General features: G+C 41.5%; 1 protein-coding gene across 3 annotated transcripts in view; it reads left to right on the forward strand.

Annotated features, from left to right (window-relative positions):
* tpcn1 (two pore segment channel 1) overlaps nt 1-24,756 on the forward strand; it is a 78,683-nt gene continuing 53,927 nt past the window's right edge. For all 3 annotated transcript variants that reach the window (XM_080208387.1, XM_080208388.1, XM_080208389.1), the window contains exon 1: nt 1-142. In XM_080208387.1, coding sequence (XP_080064513.1) covers nt 40-142 — 103 coding nt within the window. In that variant the 5' untranslated portion in view covers nt 1-39. The remainder of the gene's footprint in view (nt 143-24,756) is intronic.

The raw sequence follows: 24,756 nt of genomic DNA on the forward strand, positions 1-24,756 counted from the left end.
CGGCAGAGGCCAGAGTTTGTTGTCCGTGGCACGCACGGGATGATGGCATTGCCTGGGGAGGATGATGATGTTCCTTTAATCTTGACAGACGACAGCACGGGCCTCAACACCGACCAGGACAGAGACGAAATCCCCAACCAAAGTAGGCACTGCGATCACTTACACTTTTAATGTCAGAGCTTTAAAGAGATGCAACTTTCTTGCCTCCCCCCACTTCCCCCCCCCCCCCGCAGTTTAGCCTAGTTTGCATCTTGTTTTTCACACCTCACCTCTTTCCGCCCCCCCCCCCTCCCCATTTTATCCCATCAAAGTTGTCCCAGGCTCCGTGCAATGTTGGTGTGATCCTCTATCTCTCTCAAAATACAGCCCAAACTCACTGCTGTACCTGCCGCCAACGCCCCCACCTTCCCTTCCCTCCCCTCCTCCCCCTTCCCTCCCCTCCTCCCCCTTCCCCCGGCCACCATCCTCCCAAGCCAGCTAACGGCCTTGAGTGTCAATCAGCAAATAAAAACAGCAGAACATTCTGGAAACACACAACACTTCAGGCAGCATCCATGGAGGAAAGGGTTAATGTTTCAGGTCCGTGACCTTTTTGTCGGAAATAAAGGTGCAGAGCGGGGTGGGGGATTGCAACTATTGCAGATTTGGGTGCTGGGGATGATATACCACTAAAATACCTCAGCAATCTTTACCATTGAATCCTGTAGATACCGTACAGAAAGAGGCTGTTTGAAAGAACTATCCCGTTAGCTCTGCAACATTTCGCTCCTTCAAATGTTTATCCAGTTGTCACTGTCGAATTTTTTTTTCACTATCCTTTCAAGGCTGTGTTTTTTCCAGGTCATAACTTGCTGCTTGTTTTGCAAGGAACCATTTTCGCTCTTTGTACCAATACGTGTAACAATAATAAATCAAAATACTGAATTTATTAAAAAGGGTGGCAATGGTACTGCAATTGTTATAATATTATAACTGCTTCAGCATCATATTGGAGAGTTTTTTTTGGGATTTGCCAAGCTTATCCTATTTAGGGATAGGATAGTGACTCTTGATCTTTCAGTACTTATCTTCCATCTCAATACTTTAACCCATATAAAACTAATTGCTGTCAATCATTAACCATCCATTGCTTAATGGCCTGTTGCAATTTTTTTTTAAAAATTCTTTATTCCTTGTGGAAATACATTCAGCATCTCAATTTTCTCATATCTGTATTGTGTCATTGGTATTAACTTGATGAATCTGCTTTGCTTTTAGTGGTTTTAATGCCCTTTTTGTAAGTCCTAAGTTTGTACTCCCAACTATGGCTTAACCACATTAAAAGCGGATTCTGGAAAGTAGAAATAAAAATAGCAAGTGCTGGAAAGATTCAGCAGGTCTGGAAGCATTTGTGGGGAGAGGAAACTGTTAATCTCCTGTGTTCTTATTCTCTTTAGAGCTTTTATGGCTGAACCATTTTTTTTAAAAATTAATGATTGTACTCTTCTATTGATAAAACACAAAATTCTATCGGGAGTTTTAATAGCATTATCTACCTGCACACTCACTTTTTATAACAACATCTTGTATTTATATTGCACCTTTCATGTAATAAAACCACACGTTAACAATGCAGAATCATTGAGCAGAAACTGATAGCCAAGATCTGCACATATGAGGATGGCCTCAAAACTGGGATCTTGGGTTCATGACACGTGTGTAAAAAAAAACGCCCCCCAACCATACAGTCTAAGTTTGCAAAATCCCATTAACTGTCCTGGCTTGAGAAAATTTGCACCTCTTTAACCCCCTCTCCACTCATACTGTCTGTACCTGTAAAGACTTGATTCTCTGAAGATTCGCACTCCAACCATTCTTCACATTCCAATCTGTAATTATCTTGCAGTTGTGTCTTTGCCTATATAAGCCATGTCTGTGAACCAACCTCTCCACTCACCTGATGAAGGAGCAATGCTCCCAAAGCTCATGATTCCAAATAAACCTGTTGGACTTTACCCTGGTGTTGAGACATCTGGGTCAAGTACAGTATGTCATCTGTGAAATATTCTATACAAACAGACACTTCGACCAGTTTATCACCTTTACCCAGCTCCTCTTACTTGAGACAGGTAAAGAACTGTGATTCAAACTTTTTTTTATTTAAAAACACTCACAGATTAAAGAAACAATTCTTACACAATAAATTAAATTACCTTTGTCCCAAACTAGGCGAATTGCCTGAGAATACTAATGAGACAATACAGATACTATCTGGTCTGGTAAAATCGATTGGGCTGTTCATTCGATTCACTGAGCTCACTTCAACATATGAATTCAAGATACTCTTGACATGAAGGTGGATCTCGTATGCCCTCCTGCTTCCAAGGCCACAGTAGGTTGGTTGAGTCTTCACTGGAGGTTGTCTTGAAACCTTGAAATTTTATGTTTTAGTCAACAAGAATATAGCTGCCCCCTCGAAAATCTTCAGGCCCTTCTGGAATATTTCTCTGGCTTTCTGCCAATGGGGTGACAGGGCAGGGGTCACAGCGTCCAATGAGGTTAAGCTAGGCCATCCTAGTTGCACATATCTCCTTTCAGGATATGGTTAATAGCAGGGAGTCGGGCTAAAACTAGGGAATACACGTTTGTAATGTCTTTCTCTATTCTGGCTGAGTACCTCCTGCTGGTTTCAGGCCATAATGACTTTTCCATTGTTAAGTTTGAGCCTCTCTATTCAATATGCAAGAGGTTTGGGTTCTGGTTTCGGGTCATAATGACCCCACTATTATTAGTGAAGTACCCAGTTCTGGTATGTGTCCCTGTTGATCTTTGACCTGTGGTAATCTCATTGAAGTAGTTTAGCTGTATCAATTTAAGACATCCAATTTTAGGTTGGGCCCTAATTGCTCAGGCCATTGTCCATTTGACCACATAGAATCCCTTCAGTGCAGAAGGTGACCATTTGTCCCATCGAGTCTGCACTGACAATAATCCCACCCAGCCCCTATGCTGAAACGACTTGTCTCAAAATCATGTGAATGTGACAAATCTAAACTACCTATCCTTATCCTTCTTGAGCTTTCTGCAGCCTTTGACATAATTGACCATACCATTCTCCCCCCTTGCCTTTCTACCTTTGTCTAGCTGGATTGGTCTTCACTCACTCGTTTTCATTCTTGCCTACCTAATTGTAGCCAGATTCCCACCTGCAATGGTTTCTCTACCTGCTCCTGTAAAGGTACTTCTGATGCCCCCACAAGAATCTATATTTGGTCCCCTCCCATTTTCTCATCTACATGTATATCTAAAAGCAATCAGTTTTCACATTTACACTGATAATGCCCAGATCTACTTCTCCACTGCTTTTCTCAACTCCTCCGCACTGTCTATTATCAGACAGCTTGTCCAACATTGTGCACTGTATGAGCAAGATTGGACATGCCTTCAGCTGCCAAGGTCCTAAGCACTGGAATTGCTTTTTTTTTCCCTTTCTACCTCTTTCCTCTTTTAAGATGCTGCTTAAAACCTACTCTTTGACCTTTTGTTTATCTGCCCTAATGTTTCCTTATTTGAGTTCAGCATTAAACTTTGCTTTACATCACACCTGTGAAGCATCTTGAGCTATCTCATTACAATAAGGGTGTGGTATCAATACAGATCCAAAATCACATTGTAAACACAAAATAGAGCAACAAGAAGGAGACTGTACTGTGTAATTTTGTACTCGGTAAATTTTAAAGAAAATTACAGTCATACAAATGTTTATTATCTGCAACCCAAGATGTTATTTACCACAGCCTTCAAAAAGACATGCTTGATTTTATTTACATGTGGTAGTAATTCCCTCTTTCAGCCCACAGGGAAAGGGTGCAATGCACAGTCACAACTCCCTGTCATGGCTTGGTTCCATGATGATAAGAACATAAGAAATAGGAGCAGGAGTAGGCCGTCCAGCCCTTTGAGCCTGCCCTGCCATTCAATAAGATCATGGCTGATCTGTCGTGGCTCAGTTCCACATTCCCGCCCTCTCCCCATAACCCTTAATCCCCTCGCTTATCAAAAACCCATCAACCCGCATCTTAAAAATATTTAGCGAGGCAGCCTCCACCACCTCAACGGGCAGAGAATTCCAGAGATTCACCACCCTTTGAGTGAAGAAGTTCCTCCTCAACTCTGTTCTAAACCGCCCCCCCCTTTATCTTGAGGCTGTGCGCCCTAGTCCTATTGTCCTTTCTGAGCGGGAAGAGCCTCTCCACCTCTATCCTATCCATCCCATTCATCATCTTATACGTCTCAATGAGATCTCCCCTCATTCTTCTAAACTCTAACGAGTACAAGCCTAGTTTATTCAGCCTCTCCTCATAGCTCAACCCCCTCAACTCCGGCATCAGCCTAGTAAACCTCCTCTGCACTCCCTCCAAGGCCAAAATATCCTTGCGTAAGTACGGCGCCCAAAACTGCACACAGTACTCCAGCTGCGGCCTCACCAATGCCCTATACAGCTGCAGCAAGACCTCCCTGCTTTTATATTCAATCCCCCTCGCTATGAAGGCCAGCATCCCATTAGCCTCCCTGACCACCTGCTACACCTGCAGGCTGGATACGGGAAGTAAATGCATTATCCTCACCAACCACCACACAGAGACACGTTTTATTGCACTTTCAGCACTGACCTGGTTAAGTTTCAATCAGTTATTAACTGAACTTCCTAATCTACTAAAGTGGGGCGGAACTTTGAGCCTACATTAGCTGTCAGCATAAATGGCAATGTGGGTTCAAAATCCCAATTCAAAATGGTGAGAATATTAGAATGGGAGTTGGTCAAGGGGAACCTCTTAGGGATGCCAAGATAGGTTTGGTACGTGGGGGAGAAGGACATGCCTATCCTGGGACAGACAGGTTGGCATTTCCCCAGAACAGGTTGGCACTCCTCTCCTGTCAGTGCCAACCTGTGCCAGGATGGCAATGCCAGGGGTGGGTCCTCTGCAGGGCCCCATAAGGTTCCCCTTAAGTGTGGTTGAGAAGGGGAGTTGGGTGGGGGGGGGGGTGGGGGGGATGGTGGTGATGCTTATGTTGAGACTTGCCCTGATGCTTGCGCGGTGCGTGGTCACCTTGATGCTAGTGCAGGGTGATGGGAATCCGATGCTTGTGTGGGGACCCCCCCAAGCCCCTGGTGGGGAGGGGGGTTATTTTTATTGCAAATCAGGGCACCCTTTAAAGCTGGCGCCCTATTTTCTGTACAAGCAGACTCGCTGGCTCTATCAGGCTCCGCCCTGCCACAGTGATACGAAAACCATGTCACCAGATTTTCTTTGCACCACCAAATCTGGAGAGAAAACTCGGCCGTGCAGCTGGAGAGTTACACACCAGTTTTCTTGCCTCAGCCAGCACTCTGTGCACAGAGGAGAAAATTCCACCCATGGTTGTTAATCTTTTCTTCACTTCCATCAAATGCAGGTCTTGTTCAATAGCACATTTGCTACATGTGGTTAACCACCCTCCAAACTTTCACAATAGCAGACTAGATGTGGCCAGTTGCAGACATATGATAATGGCTCAGTGACAATTCTTCTTCTTCCACATCTTTAACCCTCCTACCAGTTGACTCAAAATTTTTTAAAAAAAGATAATCCCAAGATCTATTGCTAGTTAATTATGTCCAGGCAAAATAATTGGAGGCTGAATTTTATTTCAAAACCGATTTTGGGGAGTAACTTATCAGTGACTTAATCCAAGTTTGGCTGGTCAAATGACATTAACTAATATAGATTTTTCTTTGGATTTGTGATTTTAAAAATCTTTACAATTTTTTCTCAAGAAAACAATGTTTTGTAGCTAACAATCTAAAATTGCCAAAATGTCTTTCAGTTTGTAATCATGCTATGAGCTCTGCATGTAATGCTTATTGTGCAATTTCCTTTACACTCAAAAGAAAACTCACTGCACCAAACATTTCATTATTTTGTCTTTTGACGTTTGAGTGCTAGAGCACACATGTCTGGAGTACTTAGATATTCCACTTTACAAAGCATTTGCAAATAAATTATAGCCCCTAAAGAAATGGACCATTCAATCCGCCAGTCTGTGTTGGTGTGCAGGCTTATTTTTCTCTCTTACAATTATTTATTCTTCAATGTTTTCATAGTTTCTGTCTCTATCAATAACTCTGATCGTGCATTACACTGCCTCATAAATCAATGTGTGAAATCATTTATTTTGCTCTTGTTGTGGGGAAAAAATACCACTTCTGAGTCCGACTTTTTCTTAACAAAGCTTCGTGGAGAGAAGGCACCAGCACCTTGCACCTTGCACTACTGGCCAGCTACCTTCTCTTGATGAAACAATAGAAGCAGTCCACCTTTATACCCTTTACACAATAGGTGGACCAGACACAATTATCACATCATTATAGTCAAATGGGTACAACATTTCTTAGCTCATTATTACGGACAGGTACAGCCATTATTGTTTCAATATCACATTGTTCCAATATCACATTGTTCCATGAATGGGTACATTTCCTCTTATCAATGACTTAATTTATTCTATTCTTGTAGTACAGGGTTCCTTTGTGTTTCCCTTAATCTCCCTATCAGACCCCCATTATCCCAGGACTATTTTTATAGAACATAGAACATTACAGCGCAGAACAGGCCCTTCGGCCCACGATGTTGCGCCGACCAGTTACAAAACAATGACCCACTAACCTAAACCAATCCCTTTTCGTCCATAAACCTATCCACGGAATAGGTTATCTCTTTTAAGGTGCCTGGCTTCCTGAAGCGTTTGTTCCCTGTTTTAATTCAATTAACTGTCTGTCCTGTGGTTTAGATTTTAAGTGATTGTTTGTGTTTGAAAGTCAGTGTCTGTGCTGGAAGTCAGTGCAGGTTTAATGCCTTTTAACCCCTTATGTGCCAGGAAGCTATTTTTATGTCAGGTACCCATCTTTATGGCTTTTTTCCGCCTTCACTCTGCTCAAAATCCTTTTCGTTTCACCTTGTATGTGTACCCCTTAAGCACTGAATATAGTGTGCACCTTAATTATTTAAGGTACCTTATCAAATTATCTTAATTTCCTTTGTACCGACAAAAAGGGCGGTGTATAGAGGAGAGCCGGTGGATGTGGTCTTTCTTGATTTTCAGAAGGCGTTTGACAAGGTACCTCACAAGAGGTTATTGCAGAAGGTCAGGGGACATGGAGTTGGGGGTAGGGTGTTAGTGTGGATAGAGGATTGGTTGTCAAATAGGAGGCAGAGAGTGGGGGTCAATGGGTGCTATTCGGATTGGCGGTTGGTGACTAGTGGAGTGCCCCAGGGGTCGGTGCTGGGGCCTCAGCTATTTACCATTTATATAGATGATCTGGAGGAGGGAACCGAGTGTATGGTGTCAAAATTTGCTGATGACACCAAGATTGGTGGAACGGCAAATTGTGCGGAGGGTGTGGAGAGTCTGCAGAAGGATCTAGATAGGCTGGGCGAATGGGCCAGGAGCTGGCAGATGGAATTTAATGTTGGCAAGTGCGAGGTGGTCCACTTTGGTAGGAATAATGGTAGGAAGGGTTATTACTTACGTGGCGAAAAACTGCAGCAGGCGACAGTGCAGAGGGACCTCGGGGTCCTTGTGCATGAGTCGCAAAAACCCAGCTTGCAGGTGCAGCAGGTGGTCAGGAAGGCGAATGGGATGCTGGCCTTCATAGCGAGGGGGATTGAATATAAAAGTAGGGAGGTCTTGCTGCGGCTGTATAGGGCATTGGTGAGGCCGCAGCTGGAGTAGTGTGTGCAGTTTTGGTCGCCGTACTTACGCAAGGATATTTTGGCCTTGGAGGGAGTGCAGAAAAGGTTTACTAGGCTGATGCCGGAGTTGAGGGGGTTGAGCTATGAGGAGAGGCTGAATAAACTAGGCTTGTACTCGTTAGAGTTTAGAAGAATGAGGGGAGATCTCATTGAGACGTATAAGATGATGAATGGGATGGATAGGATAGAGGTGGAGAGACTCTTCCTGCTCAGAAAGGACAATAGGACTAGGGGGCACAGCCTGAAGATAAAAGGGGGGGCGGTTTAGGATGGCGTTGAGGAGGAACTTCTTCACTCAAAGGGTGGTGAATCTCTGGAATTCTCTGCCCGTTGAAGTGGTGGAGGCTACCTCGCTAAATATTTTTAAGACGCGGGTTGATGGGTTTTTGATAAGCGAGGGGATTAAGGGTTATGGGGAGAGGGCGGGAAAGTGGAACTGAGCCACGACAGATCAGCCATGATCTTATTGAATGGCGGGGCAGGCTCGAGAGGCTAGATGGCCTATTCCTGCTCCTATTTCTTATGTTCTTATGTAAAAGCAGCCCCAGTTTTTCAAGATTTTTTTTCCATGTTTATATTGGATCACGCTAGGAAGCATCCCACTGAAACTTCTATAGTGCCTCACCACCCTTCCTGTATCATAGGATTACTGTCTGTGGTTTTGTACTCTGTGGTGTCGTATGGATTCACCACAACACATTTACAACCTACAGTTCCTGTTATAGGACAAGTATTCTTTGAGCATTTTATTAATTGTCTTCTCCATTTGCTGTATTGCTTTTAATGTCTTGTGAACCACAAACGTCCAAATTCTCTGCTCTTGCACTTCACCTAGCTTTGCCACATTCAATTTTTTTAAACAAAATGGCAATCTCAAATTTATTGACATTGCATTTCATTCTCCAGCCTTTATTTCATTGTCAGTATCTCCCAGCAGCTTATTTTGGTCATTGGAATTATTTATATCTTTGCGTGTCTATTTCTATCAGGATTTTTTGCTTCAGCAATATTTTTCTTTTTCTATTTTTACCATTGGCCCCTTGCAATCTTTAACATCTATGACTGGACCTTTAATTCTTTTTGTTTTTCCTCGCCTATATGCATCTTTATTTCCTACTCTGCTAGGGTAACTTTTATTATGTAAATCTACACAAAACAGTGAATTGACTGTGCCGTTTGGGTAAAAGATTTGCGACTCAGACTCTCATTCAAAGCTCATGTTTTTGGATCTCACTAATTTTATAATAATTCTACCTGATGGAGCTCAAAAATGTGGGCAAAAATGTTTTCTGTACTAAATGGCTACTCAGTATACTGTAACTGATTCAAATATTCTTTTTGTAGTGTGTCTAACTAAAACTTCCATGATTTACCTGTTTGTGTCATTTGGTTAGCTTTGCTGGTGCAACAACTGAATAGCCTGTGCATAAGTGAAAGCTAATATGCATGCTGTGAAGGGTGACACGTGTTTATCTAACTTTCTCCCTCCTCCATCCTGTATCCATAGGAATGCTTGATATCTTATGAGCAAGGACATTCTGATGTTGTAAATTATATTGATTACAATGTTCTTTCTTAGCAATACAAGGGTAAGGTCAAAACCCTTGCAAGGCAACCTCAATCAGCTGACCAAAATTGTGGGAAGAAGACAGTGGCACATTCAAAAATTATTAGAAGATATGTCTAGAGTACCATCACATGCCATTAAAAGCACCTTACAGACACTTATACATCATGTTTACTAATATCATGCTCATTTTCCTTCCAATGCCTTTTCTCGCTATGTTCTCCCTTTAATCTTCCCCTCATTTTATTGCCATTTTTTACTTAGCTAATTGAGCAATTTTCATTCCAGGGAGGCAGGTATGGGACAGAGTTGGGCCTGCCATTCCCTGATACAGATCAGAAGCAGGCACAGGGAGTGCCTGGGTTCTGTGCGATTTATCACAGTTATTTTGTTACAATTTAAGCTCGCATCCCTCATATCCCATCAACCTCTCATCAACTCCCCATGCCACTTTCCTGTTCCTGTATCAATTTAATGCCAATCCATACACCCCAGCCTTGCTTCAGATACACACTGTCCATGACAACTCACCCTGTATCCACTGAGGGCAGATCTCAGGACTCGTATTCAGATGAAATAAAATAAAGGTCAAAATATCTTAACAACCTTCACAATATTAAAACTAATTCCCATTCATGAAAGCTAATTCAAAACATTTGAAGCTCCTCAAGTGCTTAATTCCTTGTAAAACCAAACTTCCTTTCATAACCCTTTGCCAAAAATAGCTAATCAGTTAATAACCATTTTGAATTTCTGATCCAACTGTGAATATAGGACCCCACCCCAGTAGCTGAATTAATGATAGCTTGTGCAAAGCAACGGAACATTCATAATGATACAATGATAGCTCTTGGGGAAATGTCAACAAATAGCTATTGTACTTGCTAAAATAGAGTTTTATCAACTCTCACTGACCAAGGCAGCCTTTTTTTTTAAATAACTTCACATCATGATAGTTCAACGGAACTTAGTCATCTTCAAGAGCACTTATATCTACTCTTTAAAACATTACGACTCCCACACCACAACTGAAGATGTTCACAAATGGGATGGGATTTCCACAGAGATAGAAAGACTCTGGATTCTTCTAGTGTCTTTCCATTTGACTGCTGGATGTGTGCCTTCTGCATGATAAACTGACCATATCGGCTCACCCGACACATAAGGGAGTACATTGCATAGTAGAGTGCTCAGGCTCACCACTAAAAACAGTCTAAATTCACAATATGTCTGAATGCACGGTCAGACGTATTACCCTTTCCAGAAAATTAGTGTTATATTAGAAAAATCCAAAGCATACCTTCACAATATTTGATATTACAAAAATGACTTTCTCTAATTGTCATTTAAAATTACTGTAATTAATTTATAATAAAGCACAGAGCAACATTTATAAAACACATATAACGTATTGAAATATCCCAAAGTACTTCACAGGAGCATAATAGGACTTTAAAAATGTTATATATTATACAGGTATTATTAAAATGAATACAAAGCTTGGTCAAAGAGGTAGCTTCTGAAAGTGTAGTTGTTGAGCTGGATGACAGATGACAGATAGGAGGGCAAAGCCCTGGAGGAATTTGAACACAAGGATGAGACTATCGGAATCAAGGCAGTGGAGTCAACGTGTACTGGTGATGGTGAATGGGACTTTATTCAATTTAGGATCAAGTTTATTCAAGTTCTCAGTTTTGGATGAGTAAGTTTGTGTAGTGTTGAAAATGGGAGGCTAGTTCGGAGAAAACAGCAAGACTGAACTTAAGAAAGGCATGGGTGAGGGATTTAGCAGAGAGGCATATGCAGTGGCGGGGATGAGCAATGTTATGGAGTTGAAAGTAGGCAATCTTTGTGACTGGTGTTGAATGCTCAGATCAGGGTCCAATAGGTCTTAAACCGACTGTTTCAACAGAAGCCTGAATCCAAGGAACATTGGATCAGAAATAGACCAATTAGCCCTTCAATCAAACTTGGTTCCCCATTCAGTGAGATCACGACTGATGTTCAGCTTAGCTCCTTTTACTCACCTTTACTACTTATTCCTTAATGCTTTAGTTTAGCAAAAATTTACTAATCTTCAAATTAAAATTAACATTGATCTAGTATCACTAGGGGAAGAGCATTCTAATTTCTACCACCTATTTGTATATAGAAGTGTTTTCAAATTCCACTGAAAGGTTTGGATCAAATTTTTAACCTATATCCTTTAGTCCTAGACTTCCCCAACTAGTGGTCAGTTTATAGCTGTTCTTATTATCCTGTTTATCTTTTTGGTGAAGGCCCTTGTTCCAATCTGATTCATTTGGAGCCTATACCAATGGTACAATTCCTATCACAAAATGAATGTTAATGTCCCCTGAAATCGAACCGCACTTTCCCAGACCCATCCTGCGGTCTTCAACTCGTTCACTTGCTTATCCCCAAAACCAGTTTGTGCATGGCCCAGCTAATACTCTGGAAATTATAACCATTGAGGTCCTGTTCTTTAATTTTAAACCTCAGTGCCTCATACTCTTAAAACAGAATCTCTTTCCTACTCTTCTTTATGTTGTTGATCCAAATATGGATCACAGCGAATGAATCCATCTCCTCCATGTCCAATCACCTTTTCAAATTGTTTCAAGATGATTCTCACCCTGGTATCAGGTAGGCCACATACGATGTGAGACTCATAATCCCATTATTTAAAGATGTTATCTGTCCTTAATAAATCCTCTACAACATTACATGTCCCCACTCCTACCCCATCCCTTAATAATTGGAAATAAATTGTGTTTAACTGTATGCAGGAGACGACATTAATTGGAGTTTAACTTGAATACTTGTAAAGAGCCACATTGAAACTGCGAAGTTGGTTAGTTAACAGTTATATGCTTGTAATGATTTACTCTGTAAGTAAGTGTAAGACTGAGTTTTAAAAACTGACACCAGTGGTACCCTTCACTAACAGGCTTTCTGGAATAGAACATCCACTTCCATCACCACCTTTTGGAACAGGCGCCTGTCCGTGATCTATATTCTGGCTTTTCCTCTGATGGTACCTATCCTTATATTATAGGTGACAGGGTGGTACCATGGTTAGCACTGCTGCCTCGCAGCACCAGAGATCCGGGTTCGATTCCTGTCTTGGGTCACTGTCTGTGCAGAGTTTACATGTTCTCCCCGTGTCTGCATGTGTTTCCCCTGAGCGCTCAGGTTTCCTCTCAGTCCGAAAAACATGCTGGTTAGGTGCATTGGCCATGCTAAATTCTCCCTCAATGTACCTGAACAGGCACTGGAGTGTGACTGGGGGATTTTCATAGTAACTTGTCATTCTACTTGTGATATAAATAAAAAAATCAATAGACTGCAAATACATTACACCTGTTGAATCAGTTTTTGTAGGTCCTATCCTCTGTCTCATCTAGGCTCTCTTTATTCTGCATATTATTGGTCATAGTGACCCCATTCTGAACCTGCATCTCTTTAGAAAATGTGGCCAAAGTCTGGAACAAACTGTCTAAATACTGCTCCCACTTAGTGTCAGAGTGTTTCCTAATTATATTCTAGGTCAATTAATCTGAGCCAGAGGCTTCTACAGTAGATGTGTTCATTTGGGACAATCAGTAAAGACTCACATACTAAAGGCTGGACACACAGCCTGCTCTGTCATACTTAAGTCTATATTATTCATATCTAGATTTTAGTTTGTTCTAAGTTTTTTCTTTTCTATACACACTGACTTAGACTAAGCATAAAAAATAGAACATAGTACAGTACAGGAACAGGCCTTTCGACCCACAATATCATGCTGGACATGATGCCAAATTAAACTAATCCTTAGCCCATGTCTTTCTATTCATTGCATATTCATGTGCTTACCTAAAAGCTCCTTAAATCTCCCTATCGTATCTGCCACTGCCACCACCACCACCACCCAGAAGTGTGTTCCAGATACCTAGCATGCTGTATGTAAAAAAAAACTTGCCCTTCATATCTCCTTTTAAAATTGCCCTCTTTCACCTTAAGTATGTGTCCCCTACTATTTCAATTCTGGGAAAAAGATTCTGATTGTCATTTGCCATTCCTATCTATGCTTTTGATAATTTTATAGACTTCTATCAGATCTCCTATCAGCCTCTGCCACTCCAGAGTAAATAACCTTTGTATTTCCAGCTCCTCCTTATAGCTCATACCCTTTAACCCAGGCAGCATCCTGGTAAACCTCTTCCGCACCCTCACCAAAGCCTCCCCATCCTTCATGTAATGTGGCAACTCCTGTACTTGTTGCTCCGATCAATAAAGGCAAGCATGCCAAACGCCTTCTTTACCACTCTATCGACTTGTGTGGCCAGTTTCAGGGAGCTATAGATTTGAATCCCAAGATCCCTCTACATCAATGCTGTTCAGGGTCCTGCCATTAACTGCATATTCTTACCCTTAATATTTGATCTCCCAAGGTGCAGCCCTTCACACATGCCCAGATCAAACTGCGTCTGTCGTTTCTCTGCCCAAATATGCAACTGATCTAAGTCCCACTGTGTCCTTTGACAACCTTCTATACTGTCCACAATCCATTTATCTTTGTGCCGTCTGCAAACTTGTTAACACATCATTCTGTTTTCACACAAGTCATTTATATATATCACAAAGAGCAGAGGCATCTCTAGAAAATACAAGATGAAGAATTTTATATACTTGCTGTTTCAAGTTTGCACGAACTGCCAAGTATGGAAGGCAAAATGCAACATCTCCTTTTCCGTTTGCACTAAATTCCCACTCTCACCCAATACAAACTTTTATTCTCTCTTTACATAACACTGCTTTTGCAACCAATATGCATCAACGGATTCTGTTTATTATTAAGCCCTTTTGATACATGCCCAAGTTATAAGTGCTTGCTCAGCTTCCTGCTCACAGTAATTAGCATCTGTTCAAGTAGTTACTTATAGTTCATTGACAGGTAGCTTCTGTTCGTTAGCTTGTGGTTCAGTCAAAACATAAAACTAAATGTCTGGTTGATATCTTGTCAGAGAATTCCCAACTTCACAAAATTTCAACTTTTACACTTTTTACGCTAACTCCTTTTACGAACACTTGGTAGAAGTAGGGATTGAATTGGTAGCCAGAAACTGATCGTGAGTGCCATTTTGTATCTGAAACTTCAAAACTTTGCAGGGTGAAATCTTGTCTTATGGTGGATGGTTAATAAAATCGTCTAGGTGCAACAGATTTTGTTTTAAATTTCCACATGCATGGCAATGGTAACTTATATCAGCACATAGTTAGGTCAGTGTGAAAAATGGAAGTTACTATCTAACCTACTAGTGACCATTCGTAACCCTCTCAACAAAGTATTGCAAATTTTAGTCAATCCTTTCGATATGCCTCCGTCCCATCATGGTTCATATTAAATCTATTTAAATCTTGACAGTATAAGATGATTTATAATGAAAGCATCGCGCTTGTTGCAACAAATATCCCATTTTGAGTAGAATCCAAAATGCTGAATGAGTCACAAATTCTGACAGATTAAATCATCTTTAAATGGAAGGCAGCTGCCTCCTAAGTGGTAGTGTGTACATAAAAGTAGATGGTTACCTGTTGATATGTTACCAAAGTATCCATAAGCAACCTGTACTTTGCTGTGTGTTGCAGTGAGCTTCAGGTGGATTGTAAATTTTCAAATTCATTTTATTGCAGCTTAAAATGTTCAGTTATTGTGAGACAAAAAAAAATGGGACAATGCCTTCTAAATTCCTATTTGTCCAAGAGGCTTTGGCTTCATATTAAGATTATGAAACTATTCAATCATGTCCTCTAATTTCTTAAGTGTTTCCTTGACTTCTACTTAAAAGCCACCACGTGACAATATATCATGCCTATCGTTTGCATTAATATGTTAATACAGACTACTCTCCCATAAGCTGTAGGTGCAATAGCTAACAGTGCTCACTGTCAATGGCAAATGTATGATGATGGTTTACACCATGCTGCTTATTGTAATCAAAGTATAAATTGGACAGCAACCTCTGGTGGCTGCACATACTCAATTAAATGAGGAAATCAGGAAGTTGCTGTCCCAAATTGCTGTGCTCCTCCAGAAATTGCTTTATACTGAAACCTCTGAGATTTGACTTTGAAATGTATGAAACAGTTTGAAGTTGCTGTAATTTCATGACAAATGCCACAAAATCTACCAGAAAAGATTTTTAACAGTAAAATAATAATTTCCAAACAACCTCTCTGGCATTGAAAGTTAATTCTACAAACCTGAAGTCTCATTCCTTAAAATTTTATTTATTGTTGGAGATTTATTGTTTAAATTTTTTTTGCTTTCAGCCTTTCTAATTTATTTATGTAATCTCTCTCTTTTCCTTTCTTTATTTGGGTTCAGATCCTGCGCTGCTTGTTAAAGATTCTTGAACCTGATTAGTTAAAGAGATGCACAGTAAATACGGCCACTTTACGCAGGTTTAGTTCCTCCTGTTTTGGCTGTCCAATACTGTGAAAACCATTGCAAAATTCCAAAGTCTACGGTCAAGTGCAATGTCTGTTTGGTGGCATTCCTTTGCTGCTGAGAACAAAGTCTAGCCCATTGTCTCTTTGGGTTGCAATTTTTCTATTTTAATTGAATAACATTTGGCTCTGTGATATGGCTGGTGAAAATTTAGCAGAATGCAAAAATGATGGGGCAGTGTGACTGGTGAAAGCAGAAGAAAAAATACATCTGATATCACCTGTAACGATTGTAATGACAAATAGGAAGACATCAAATGTGATTGGGATGTAACTGATATTAACTGATGTAGACAGTCATCAGGAGAGATTTTGAGATTTTCTTTGTCCTATGTAGTGAGCAAGGTCACTACAATGGTTGTACTACAAGTAGCTTCAAAGCGTACACATAAAAACGTAGAAAAACTACAGCACGATATAGGCCCTTCAGCCCACAAAGTTGTGCCGAACATGCTCCTACCTTAGAGATGGCTAAGCTTACCTATAACCCTTTATCTTTCTAAGTTCCATGTACTTATCCAAAAGTCTCTTAAAAGACCCTATTGAATCCACCTCCACCACCGTTGCTGGCAGCCCATTCTATGCACTGACCACACTGAGTGAAAAACTTGCCCCTGACATCTCTGTAGTACTCCCCAGCACCTTAAACCTGTGTCCTCTTGTGGCAACCATTTCAGCCCTGGGAAAAAGTGTCTGATTATCCACTCAATCAATACCTCTCAACATCTTATACACCTTTATCAGGTCACCCCTTATCCTTCATCTGTCCAAGGGGAAAAGGCTGAGCTCCCTCAACCTACCCTCACAAGACATGCTCCCCAGTCTAGGCAATATCCTTGTAAATCTCCTCTGCACCCTTTCTATGGCTTCCACATCCTTCCTGTAATGAGGCGACCAGAACTAAGCACAGTACTCCAAGTGGGGTCTGACCAGGGTCCTATATAGCTACAACATTATCTCTCGACTCCTAAACTCAATTGATGAAGGCCAGTACACCATATGTCTTCTTAACCACAGCTTCAACCTGTGCAGCTGCTATGAGCATCCCATGAACTCGGACCCCAAGATCCTTCTGATCTTTCACACTGCCAAGAGTCTGACCATTAATGTTATATTCTGCCATCCTATTTGACTTGCCAAAATGAACCACTTCACACTTATCTGGGTTGAACTCATCTGCCACTTCTCTGCCCAGTCTTGCTTCCTATCAATGTCTCGCAACTTCTGACATCCCTCCACACTATCCACAACACCTCAAACTTCTGTCATTAGCAAACTTACCAACCCATCCCTCCACTTCCTCATCCAGGTCATTTTTATAAAAATCACACAGTAAGGGTCCAAGAACAGATCCCTGGGGCACTCCACTGGTGACCGACCTCCATGCAGAATATAACCTATCTATAACCACTCTTTGCCTTCTATGGGCAAGCCAGTTCTGGATCCACAGAGCTGTGTCCCCTTGGATCCCATGCCCCCTCACTTTCTCAATAAGCCTTGTCTGGGACGCCTTATCAAATGCCTTGCTGAAATCCATTTATACTACATGTACTGCTTTTCCCTCAATGTGTTTAGTCACATCTTCAAAAAATTCAATCGGGCTCATAAGGCATGATCTGCCTTTGACAAAGCCATGCTGAAATTTCTTAATCATATTATACGCTCCAAATGTTCATAAATCCTGCCTCTCAGGATCTTCTGCCATCAACTTACCAACCACTGAGGTTACACTCACTGGTCTGTAATTTCCAGGGCTATCTCTACTCCCTTTCTTGAATAAAGGAACAACATCTGCAATCCTCCGGAACCTCTCCCGTTTCCATTGATGATGCAAAGATCATTGCCAGAGGCTCAGCAATCTCTTCCCTCACTTCCCATAGTAGCCTGGGATACATCCCATCGACTTATCTAACTTGATGCTTTTCAGAAGTTCCAACACATCATCTTTCTTAATATCTACATGCTCAAGCTTTTCGGTCTGCTGTAAGTCTGCACTATAACCACCAAAATCCTTTTCCATAGTGAATACTGAAGTAAAGTATTTATTAAGTTCCTCTGCTGTTTCTTTCTCACTGTCACACTTGATAGATCCTATTCTTTCACGTATTATCCCCTTTCTGTTCACATACTTGTAGAATGCCTTGGGGTTTTCCTTAATCCTGCCTGCCAAGGCCTTCTCATGACCCCCTCTGGCTCCCCTAATTTCCTCAAGATCCTTCCTGTTAGCCGTATACTCTTCTTGATCTCTAACATTACCCAGCTCTCTGAACCTTTTGCAAACTTTTCTTCTTGACTAGATTTATTACAGCCTTTGTACACCACAGTTCTTGTAATCTACCATAACTTCTCTGTCTCATTGGAACATTGCTATGCAGAACTCCAAACAAATATTCCCTGAAAATTTGCCACATTTCTTCTGTACATTTCCCTGACAAAACCTCTTTCCAATTCCTGCCAGATAGCGTCATAATTCCCCTTACTCCAATTAAATACTTTTCGAACTTATCTGATCCTATCCCTCTCCAATGCTATTGTAAAGGAGATAGAATTATGATCACTATCTCCAAAATGCTCTCCCACTGAGAGATCTGACACCTGACCAGATTCATTTCCCAATACCAAATCAAGTACAGCCTCTCCTCTTGTAGGCTTATCCACGTACTGTGTCAAGAAACCCTCCTGAACACACCTAACAAATTCCTCCCCATCTAAACCTCTTATCCTAGGGAGATTCCAATCAATATTTGGGAAATTAAAATCTCCCATCATGACAACTGTTATTATTACACCTTTCCAGGATCTGCTTCCCAATTTGCTCCTCAACACCCCTGTTACTATTGGGCAGCCTATCGAAAATGCCCAGTAAATTTATTGACCCCTTCCTGTTCCTAACCTCCACCCACAGAGACTCCGTAGACAATCCCTCCATGGTGTCCATCTTTTCTGCAGCCATGAAACTATCTCTGATCAACAGTGCCACTCCCCCACCTCTTTTGCTTCCCTCCCTATCCCTTCTGAAACATCTGAAACCTGGCACTTGAAGTAACCAGTCCTGGCCTTGAGTCATCCAAGTCTCTGTAATGGCCACCATATCACATTTCCAAGTAGTGATCCCTGCTCTAAGCTCATCCACTTTGTTCACAACTTGCGTTAAAATAGACACACCTCAAACCTTCAGTCTGAGCGCTCCCCTTCTTCATCACCTGCCTATCCTCCCTCTCACACTGTCGACAAGCTTTCTCTATTTGTGAGCTAACCTCCTCTCTCCCAGTTGCTTCAATTTGATTCCCACCCCCCAACCTTTCTAGTTTAAACTCTCCCCAGTAGCCTTAGCAAACCTCCCCACCAGGATACAACTTGATTTTTTTTCTCTCAAATGGAAACCCTGATGGGCTGACAATTAATGAATGTTTAAATAAGGAATCAATGGGTGAGGGACTGCCTTTTAAAAAAAACTTTCTGATGAATGTGTAATGTATACTTCCAGCTTTTGATTTATTTAAAAAAAACAGGCTGCTAGGTAAAAATTCCAAAATACCTTATAGTATTCACTGTTGCACTATTGAAGACTTTAGGCTGTTTCCATTTTCTGACTGTGATATTAACATATTTATGTTTTTTCACTTGATTAATTCATACCCAATAAATAAAACAAATTATTCCCCACACAGTAGTAACATTTTGTGGGATAGCAGTATGCATTAAAATAGTTCCTGTTTGGTACACAACAATCTCATGTTCTTTTTGTGTTTAAAAAGTTACTCTGGAATCCATTCATACTTTACCAGCAGAGTTTGCACTTCGAATAGTGCAGCTAGAATGGTATGATTCGTCACATAGCATTGATTCTTTTCACGTTGTAATGGTGCAGCTGGCAGTACATGTGGTCTTAAGCATTTAACAGGTTGAAGGAAGTTTCACTCAAGTAGACAAGTTAACCGCGCGTGCAGATCCTTGATGTGTTTTGCTGTTTAATATGATCACATGACTCCCGTACACTTCAGATGACGAGGGTTGTAATCGTAAGTTGTTATAAAAGAAGTACAGGGCACCTTGTTTTCACTTCTGCAAAAATGCAACATGCAGGTACAACTTGTGTGTGCTCTGCTGAATTTAGTGACAGCCCTTTACAAGGCTCTTCATTCGTTTGGAAATTTGAGACTAATGGTATGTGTTATGTTTATGTTTGTCCAACTTATTAGATAATCTTTAATTTTTAGTGGAGCGTTGCATGGACTAATGCAAAAAGTACTGAGTATAAGAGCTTTCTGCAGTCTTGTATATAAATCTTGCCTTACAAAGTGGGTTTTTTCTACTAATATTTTCATTCCTTATGAAGGGTTAAAGTAGCTGTATTTAAATTTGTGTTTAGTGTAATAATCGATACTGATTAAATTCATTGAAGAAGAAGAAAACGTAAAAGGAGATTAAACCATGTCTACTAATTCAAATGAATTTTTACACTTAAAATTATCCAGTAATCTGAATTAAATGAAATGATCACAACACAGCTGAAAGAATTTAGTGATTGCAAATTTAAAAAATGAATTAAGTAACATTGAATTAAGGAGAGTAGACTCTCTATTAGATCATAGAAGTAAGTTAAATCTAGCTTTGTAATGTTCTGAATGATCATCCCAAAACTGACAAGTTGGTACAGTTCTATGCAATTGATATGTGAGATTATTATTGATAAGATTCAAGCATAAGTGTTATTTAGTGTCCCAGAAAGGTCTCATTGAAGTACCAATGGCCCTTTAGCACAAAAAAAGGAAATAGCAAAAAGGAAGAGACCATGTTGAACAGGCATGAGAACAACATAAATGAGCACACTTCTCCCTCTCAAAACAATTTGTTCTGTTTTTTAGGCCACAGATAAGAATTAAGGCTAGAAATTCAATGTTGTGATTGGGCGGCACAGTGGCTAGCACTGCTGCTTCACAGCTCCAGGGACCTGGGTTTGATTCCCGGCTTGGGTCACTGTCTGTGTGGAGTTTGCACATTCTCCTTGTGTCTGAATGGGTTTCCTCCGTGTGCTCCGATTTCCTCCCACAGTCCAAACTTGTGCGGGTTAGGTTGATTGGCCACGCTAAAAATTGTCCCTTAGAGTCATGAGATACGTAGGTTAGTGGGTAAATATGTAGGGATATGGGAGTAGGGCTCGGGTGGGTTTATTGTTGGTGCAGACTCGATGGGCCAAATGGCCTCCTTCTGCTCTGTAGGGTTTCTATAATTCAGTAATCTGGAAACTGTGGGAAGAGACCAATTCAAAAGATTGTTGGCGTCAATGAGTCTTGGTCCAGAATTTTACAGTCCCGTTAGTGGCCTTGAAGGACTAGTAAAATGCAGCACATCACCTTCCTGCCTGACTGCCCTGGGCTGCTCCTCATTTTACAGGGTAATGGAGGCATTGGATAACTTGCCCACCCGTGGATCTATTGAGGCCACTAAGTGACCAACTAATTTAACCGTGGCAGGTAGAGGCCCATGCCAAGTGGGTAGCCTGGCAGTTTCACTGGGCAAGGATGGCGACAGAACTTCCTTTTACAGGTTCCAATTGCTCATTGAGTCATGGTTTATGTGGTCATAGACACCCACACCTTAAACCTACCCACACCTTAAACCTTCCCCATCCAACCCCTCCCCCAGCTTGGAAATCTGCCCTCCCATTATTCCCCTTGCTGGGGTCTGCCAAATACACCCCACTAGTACTGTGGACCTGAAGTCTGACTTTTATTAGCTCCTCCTCCCACCAGTGCCTAGTTGAATTGATGGGCCACTGCTGGGACTACAGAGCTGCCAACCAATCGGATTGGCAGGCAGCTCTCAGGTGAAACTTCCTTTCCAGATGAGAACATAAGAAATAGGAGCAGAGGTAGGCTACTTAGCCTCTTGAGCCCACTGCACAAGTCAATAAGATCTTGGTAGTTGCAATGTGGCCGTATTTCCAGTATTCAGTCTGTCCCACATAATACTTGACTTCCTTGTCAATCAGAAATCTGTAACTTGTCCTTGAGTATATTCAATGGCCCAACCTCCATTGCTCAGTGGAGGAGAGAATGCCAACACTACCCGTCCCGAGAGAAGAAATTCTTCATAATTTCCTTCTTAAATGAGAGACCTTTCTATTTTAAAATTGTGCCTCCTAGTTCTGGGTTCCCTCACACGGAGGAACATCCTCTCAGCATCTACCTTGTCGTGCCCCCTCATACATTATTTTGTATGTTTCAATAAGATCATCTTTCGTTCATCTAAACTACATTGCCTGCCCAAGTAGTGCATACATGATGGACTTAATGGCCTCCTTCTGTGCTGTAACAATTTTGTGAAATAGAAAGGCAATACTTGACCCAGATTGCCACATGGAGGGTTGCTGTATCTTGATTTGATTTATTATTGCTAACACTATGTATTAGCATAGTGAAAAGTATTGTTTCTTGCGTGCTTTACAGACAAAACATACCGTTCATAGAGAAGGAAACGAGTGCAGAATGTAGTGTTACAGTCATAGCTAGGGTGTAGAGAAAGATTGACTTAATGCAAGTCCACTCAAAAGTCTGAAAGCAGCAGGGAAAAAGCTGTTCTTGAGTCTTTTGTAACTTTTTCCTGTAGGAAGAAGGTGGAAGGGAGAATGTTTGGGATGCATGGGATCTTTACTTATGCTGGCTGCTTTGTCGAGGCAGCGGGAAATGTAGACAGTCAATGGATGGGAGGCCAGTTTGCGTAATGGATTAGGCTACATTCACAAACTTTTGTAGTTCCTTGCGGTCTTGGGCAGAGCAGGAGCCATACCAAGCTGTGATACATCCAGAAAGAATGCTTTCTGGTGCTTTTGTAAAAGTTGATGAGAGTCATAGCTGGCATGCCAAATTTCCTTCGCCTCTACTTTTTCAGAAGACATTGCTGGGGTTTCTTAACTATATTGTCAGCATGGAGGAACCAGGACAGGTGGTTGGTGATCTGGACACCTAAAAACTTGACGCTCTTGACACTTTCTACTTCATCCCCATTGATGTAAACAAGGGCATGTTCACCTTTTATCCTTCCTGAAGTCGATGACAATCTCCTTTTGTTTAGTTGATACTGAGGAAGAGATTATTGTTGCCGCACCAGTTCACCAGACTCTCTATCTCATTCCTGTACTCTGTCTCGTTATTGTTTGAGATCCAATCCACTATGGTGGTGTCGTCAGCAAACTTGAAAATCGAATTGGAGGGGAATTTGGCCGCACAGTCATAGGTGTATAAGAAGTATTGTAGGAGACTGAGAACACAGCCTTGTGGGGCACCAGTGTTGATGCTGATCATGGAGGAGGTGTTGTTGCCTCACCTTACTGATTGTGGTCTGAGTTAGGATCCAGTTGCAGAGGGAGCTGCCGAGGCAAAGGCCATGGAGTTTGGAGATGTGTTTTGTCGGAATAATGGTGTTGAGCGGGATCAATAGATAGGAGTCTGACATAGGTGTCCTTGTTATCTAGGTGTTCCAGGGTTGAGTACAGGGCCAGGGAAATGGTGTCTTCTTTGGACTTGTTGCAGTGGTAGGCAAACTGTAGTGGATCCAGATAGTTCGGGAGGCTGGAATTGATTCGTGCTACGAAGCACTTCATAATGATGGATGTCAGAGCCACCGGCTGACAGTCATTAAACACGCTGCTTAGTTTTTCTTAGGTACCGGGACAATGGTGGCATCTTGAAGCAGATAGGGACCTTAGATGATTGTAAAGAGAGGTTGAAAATGTCTGAGTACCTCCACCAGCTGATCTGCACAGGATCTGAGTGCACATCCAGGTACCCCATCCAGAGCAGTTGCTTTCCATGCGTTGACCTTCAAGAAAGCTGCTCTGACATCTGCAATGGTGACCCCAGATACAGGTTCATCCAAGGTTTCCAGCTGTCACTGATCCCTTGCTCAAAACAGGCATAGGATGCATTGAGCTCATCAGGGAGGGATGCATTGGAGCCAGCGATTTTACATGTCTTCATCTTGTAGCCTCTGGTACTGTATTTTGTCATGGATCTTCATTCTTAGGATAGAAACATTGGAGATTGAAAGAGAGAAAGAATCCATTGTCCACAAACTCATTGTGAAGTTTGCAGTTAGTGATTGTGATATTATTCATTAGTGTGGGTGGTTGAAATATGTCCAAAATGTTTTCGACGGATATGTTTCTAATGAGCTTGATTGTAATATTTTAAGAAAAATTTTCCACTTGCATGCTATATGTAGTAAAAAGGATGAGTGTACTGGCCGCTTCTTACGTCACTCAGATCAAGTGGGATACTTTGCTGAAGTGGCACTTGTTCCCTGTTTTCAGTTTTCTTTCCTCCTTTCATACTTTGTGCATTAGCTTATAGCTAAGGGATGGTTCCAGAGACTTTTGTCATCCTTTGTTGTCTTGGCAGTGTGGCCTTTATCTATGATCCTGACAGTGTGGTGGTGGTGGTGATGGTGGTACCTCGCAACCCATTCGGGGTCTTGAGTTACAGTGGCAACATGCACTTTTACGTGGAGCTATTGATAGTAATGGTAGAAACTCTTGAATTCTTTCCATTACATAGCTGTCCAGAAGTCTTTCCCATTCCTATCTCCTGCCATTTAAGTATTGATAGAATTTGCATGCTGAGACACAATCTGTTTTATGAACACATCTTTTTTAGCCATCAAATCCTGGCATGGGATTTGAACCCAGAGCTTCTGGCTCAGAGGCAGGGATGCTGCCCTCTGTACCACAAGACTTCCTCTTGACAGTGTACCAAGTGATTATTTGACTGAAAGTAAGCATCTAATCATGGGATGTAAACCTGGCCTTATCCAACGTTTACTTGTGCTGAATACCAGCACTGTTGCAGCAATCAAAAGCAAGAGTTTTGTCTTGAGGTCCGTCGTACCACAGTCCCTGAGATCAGCACCAAACTAAGA

The sequence above is a fragment of the Carcharhinus amblyrhynchos genome, chromosome 20, assembly GCF_965287045.1.
Source record: "Carcharhinus amblyrhynchos chromosome 20, sCarAmb.v2.hapA, whole genome shotgun sequence".
Taxonomy (NCBI): Eukaryota; Metazoa; Chordata; class Chondrichthyes; order Carcharhiniformes; family Carcharhinidae; genus Carcharhinus; species Carcharhinus amblyrhynchos.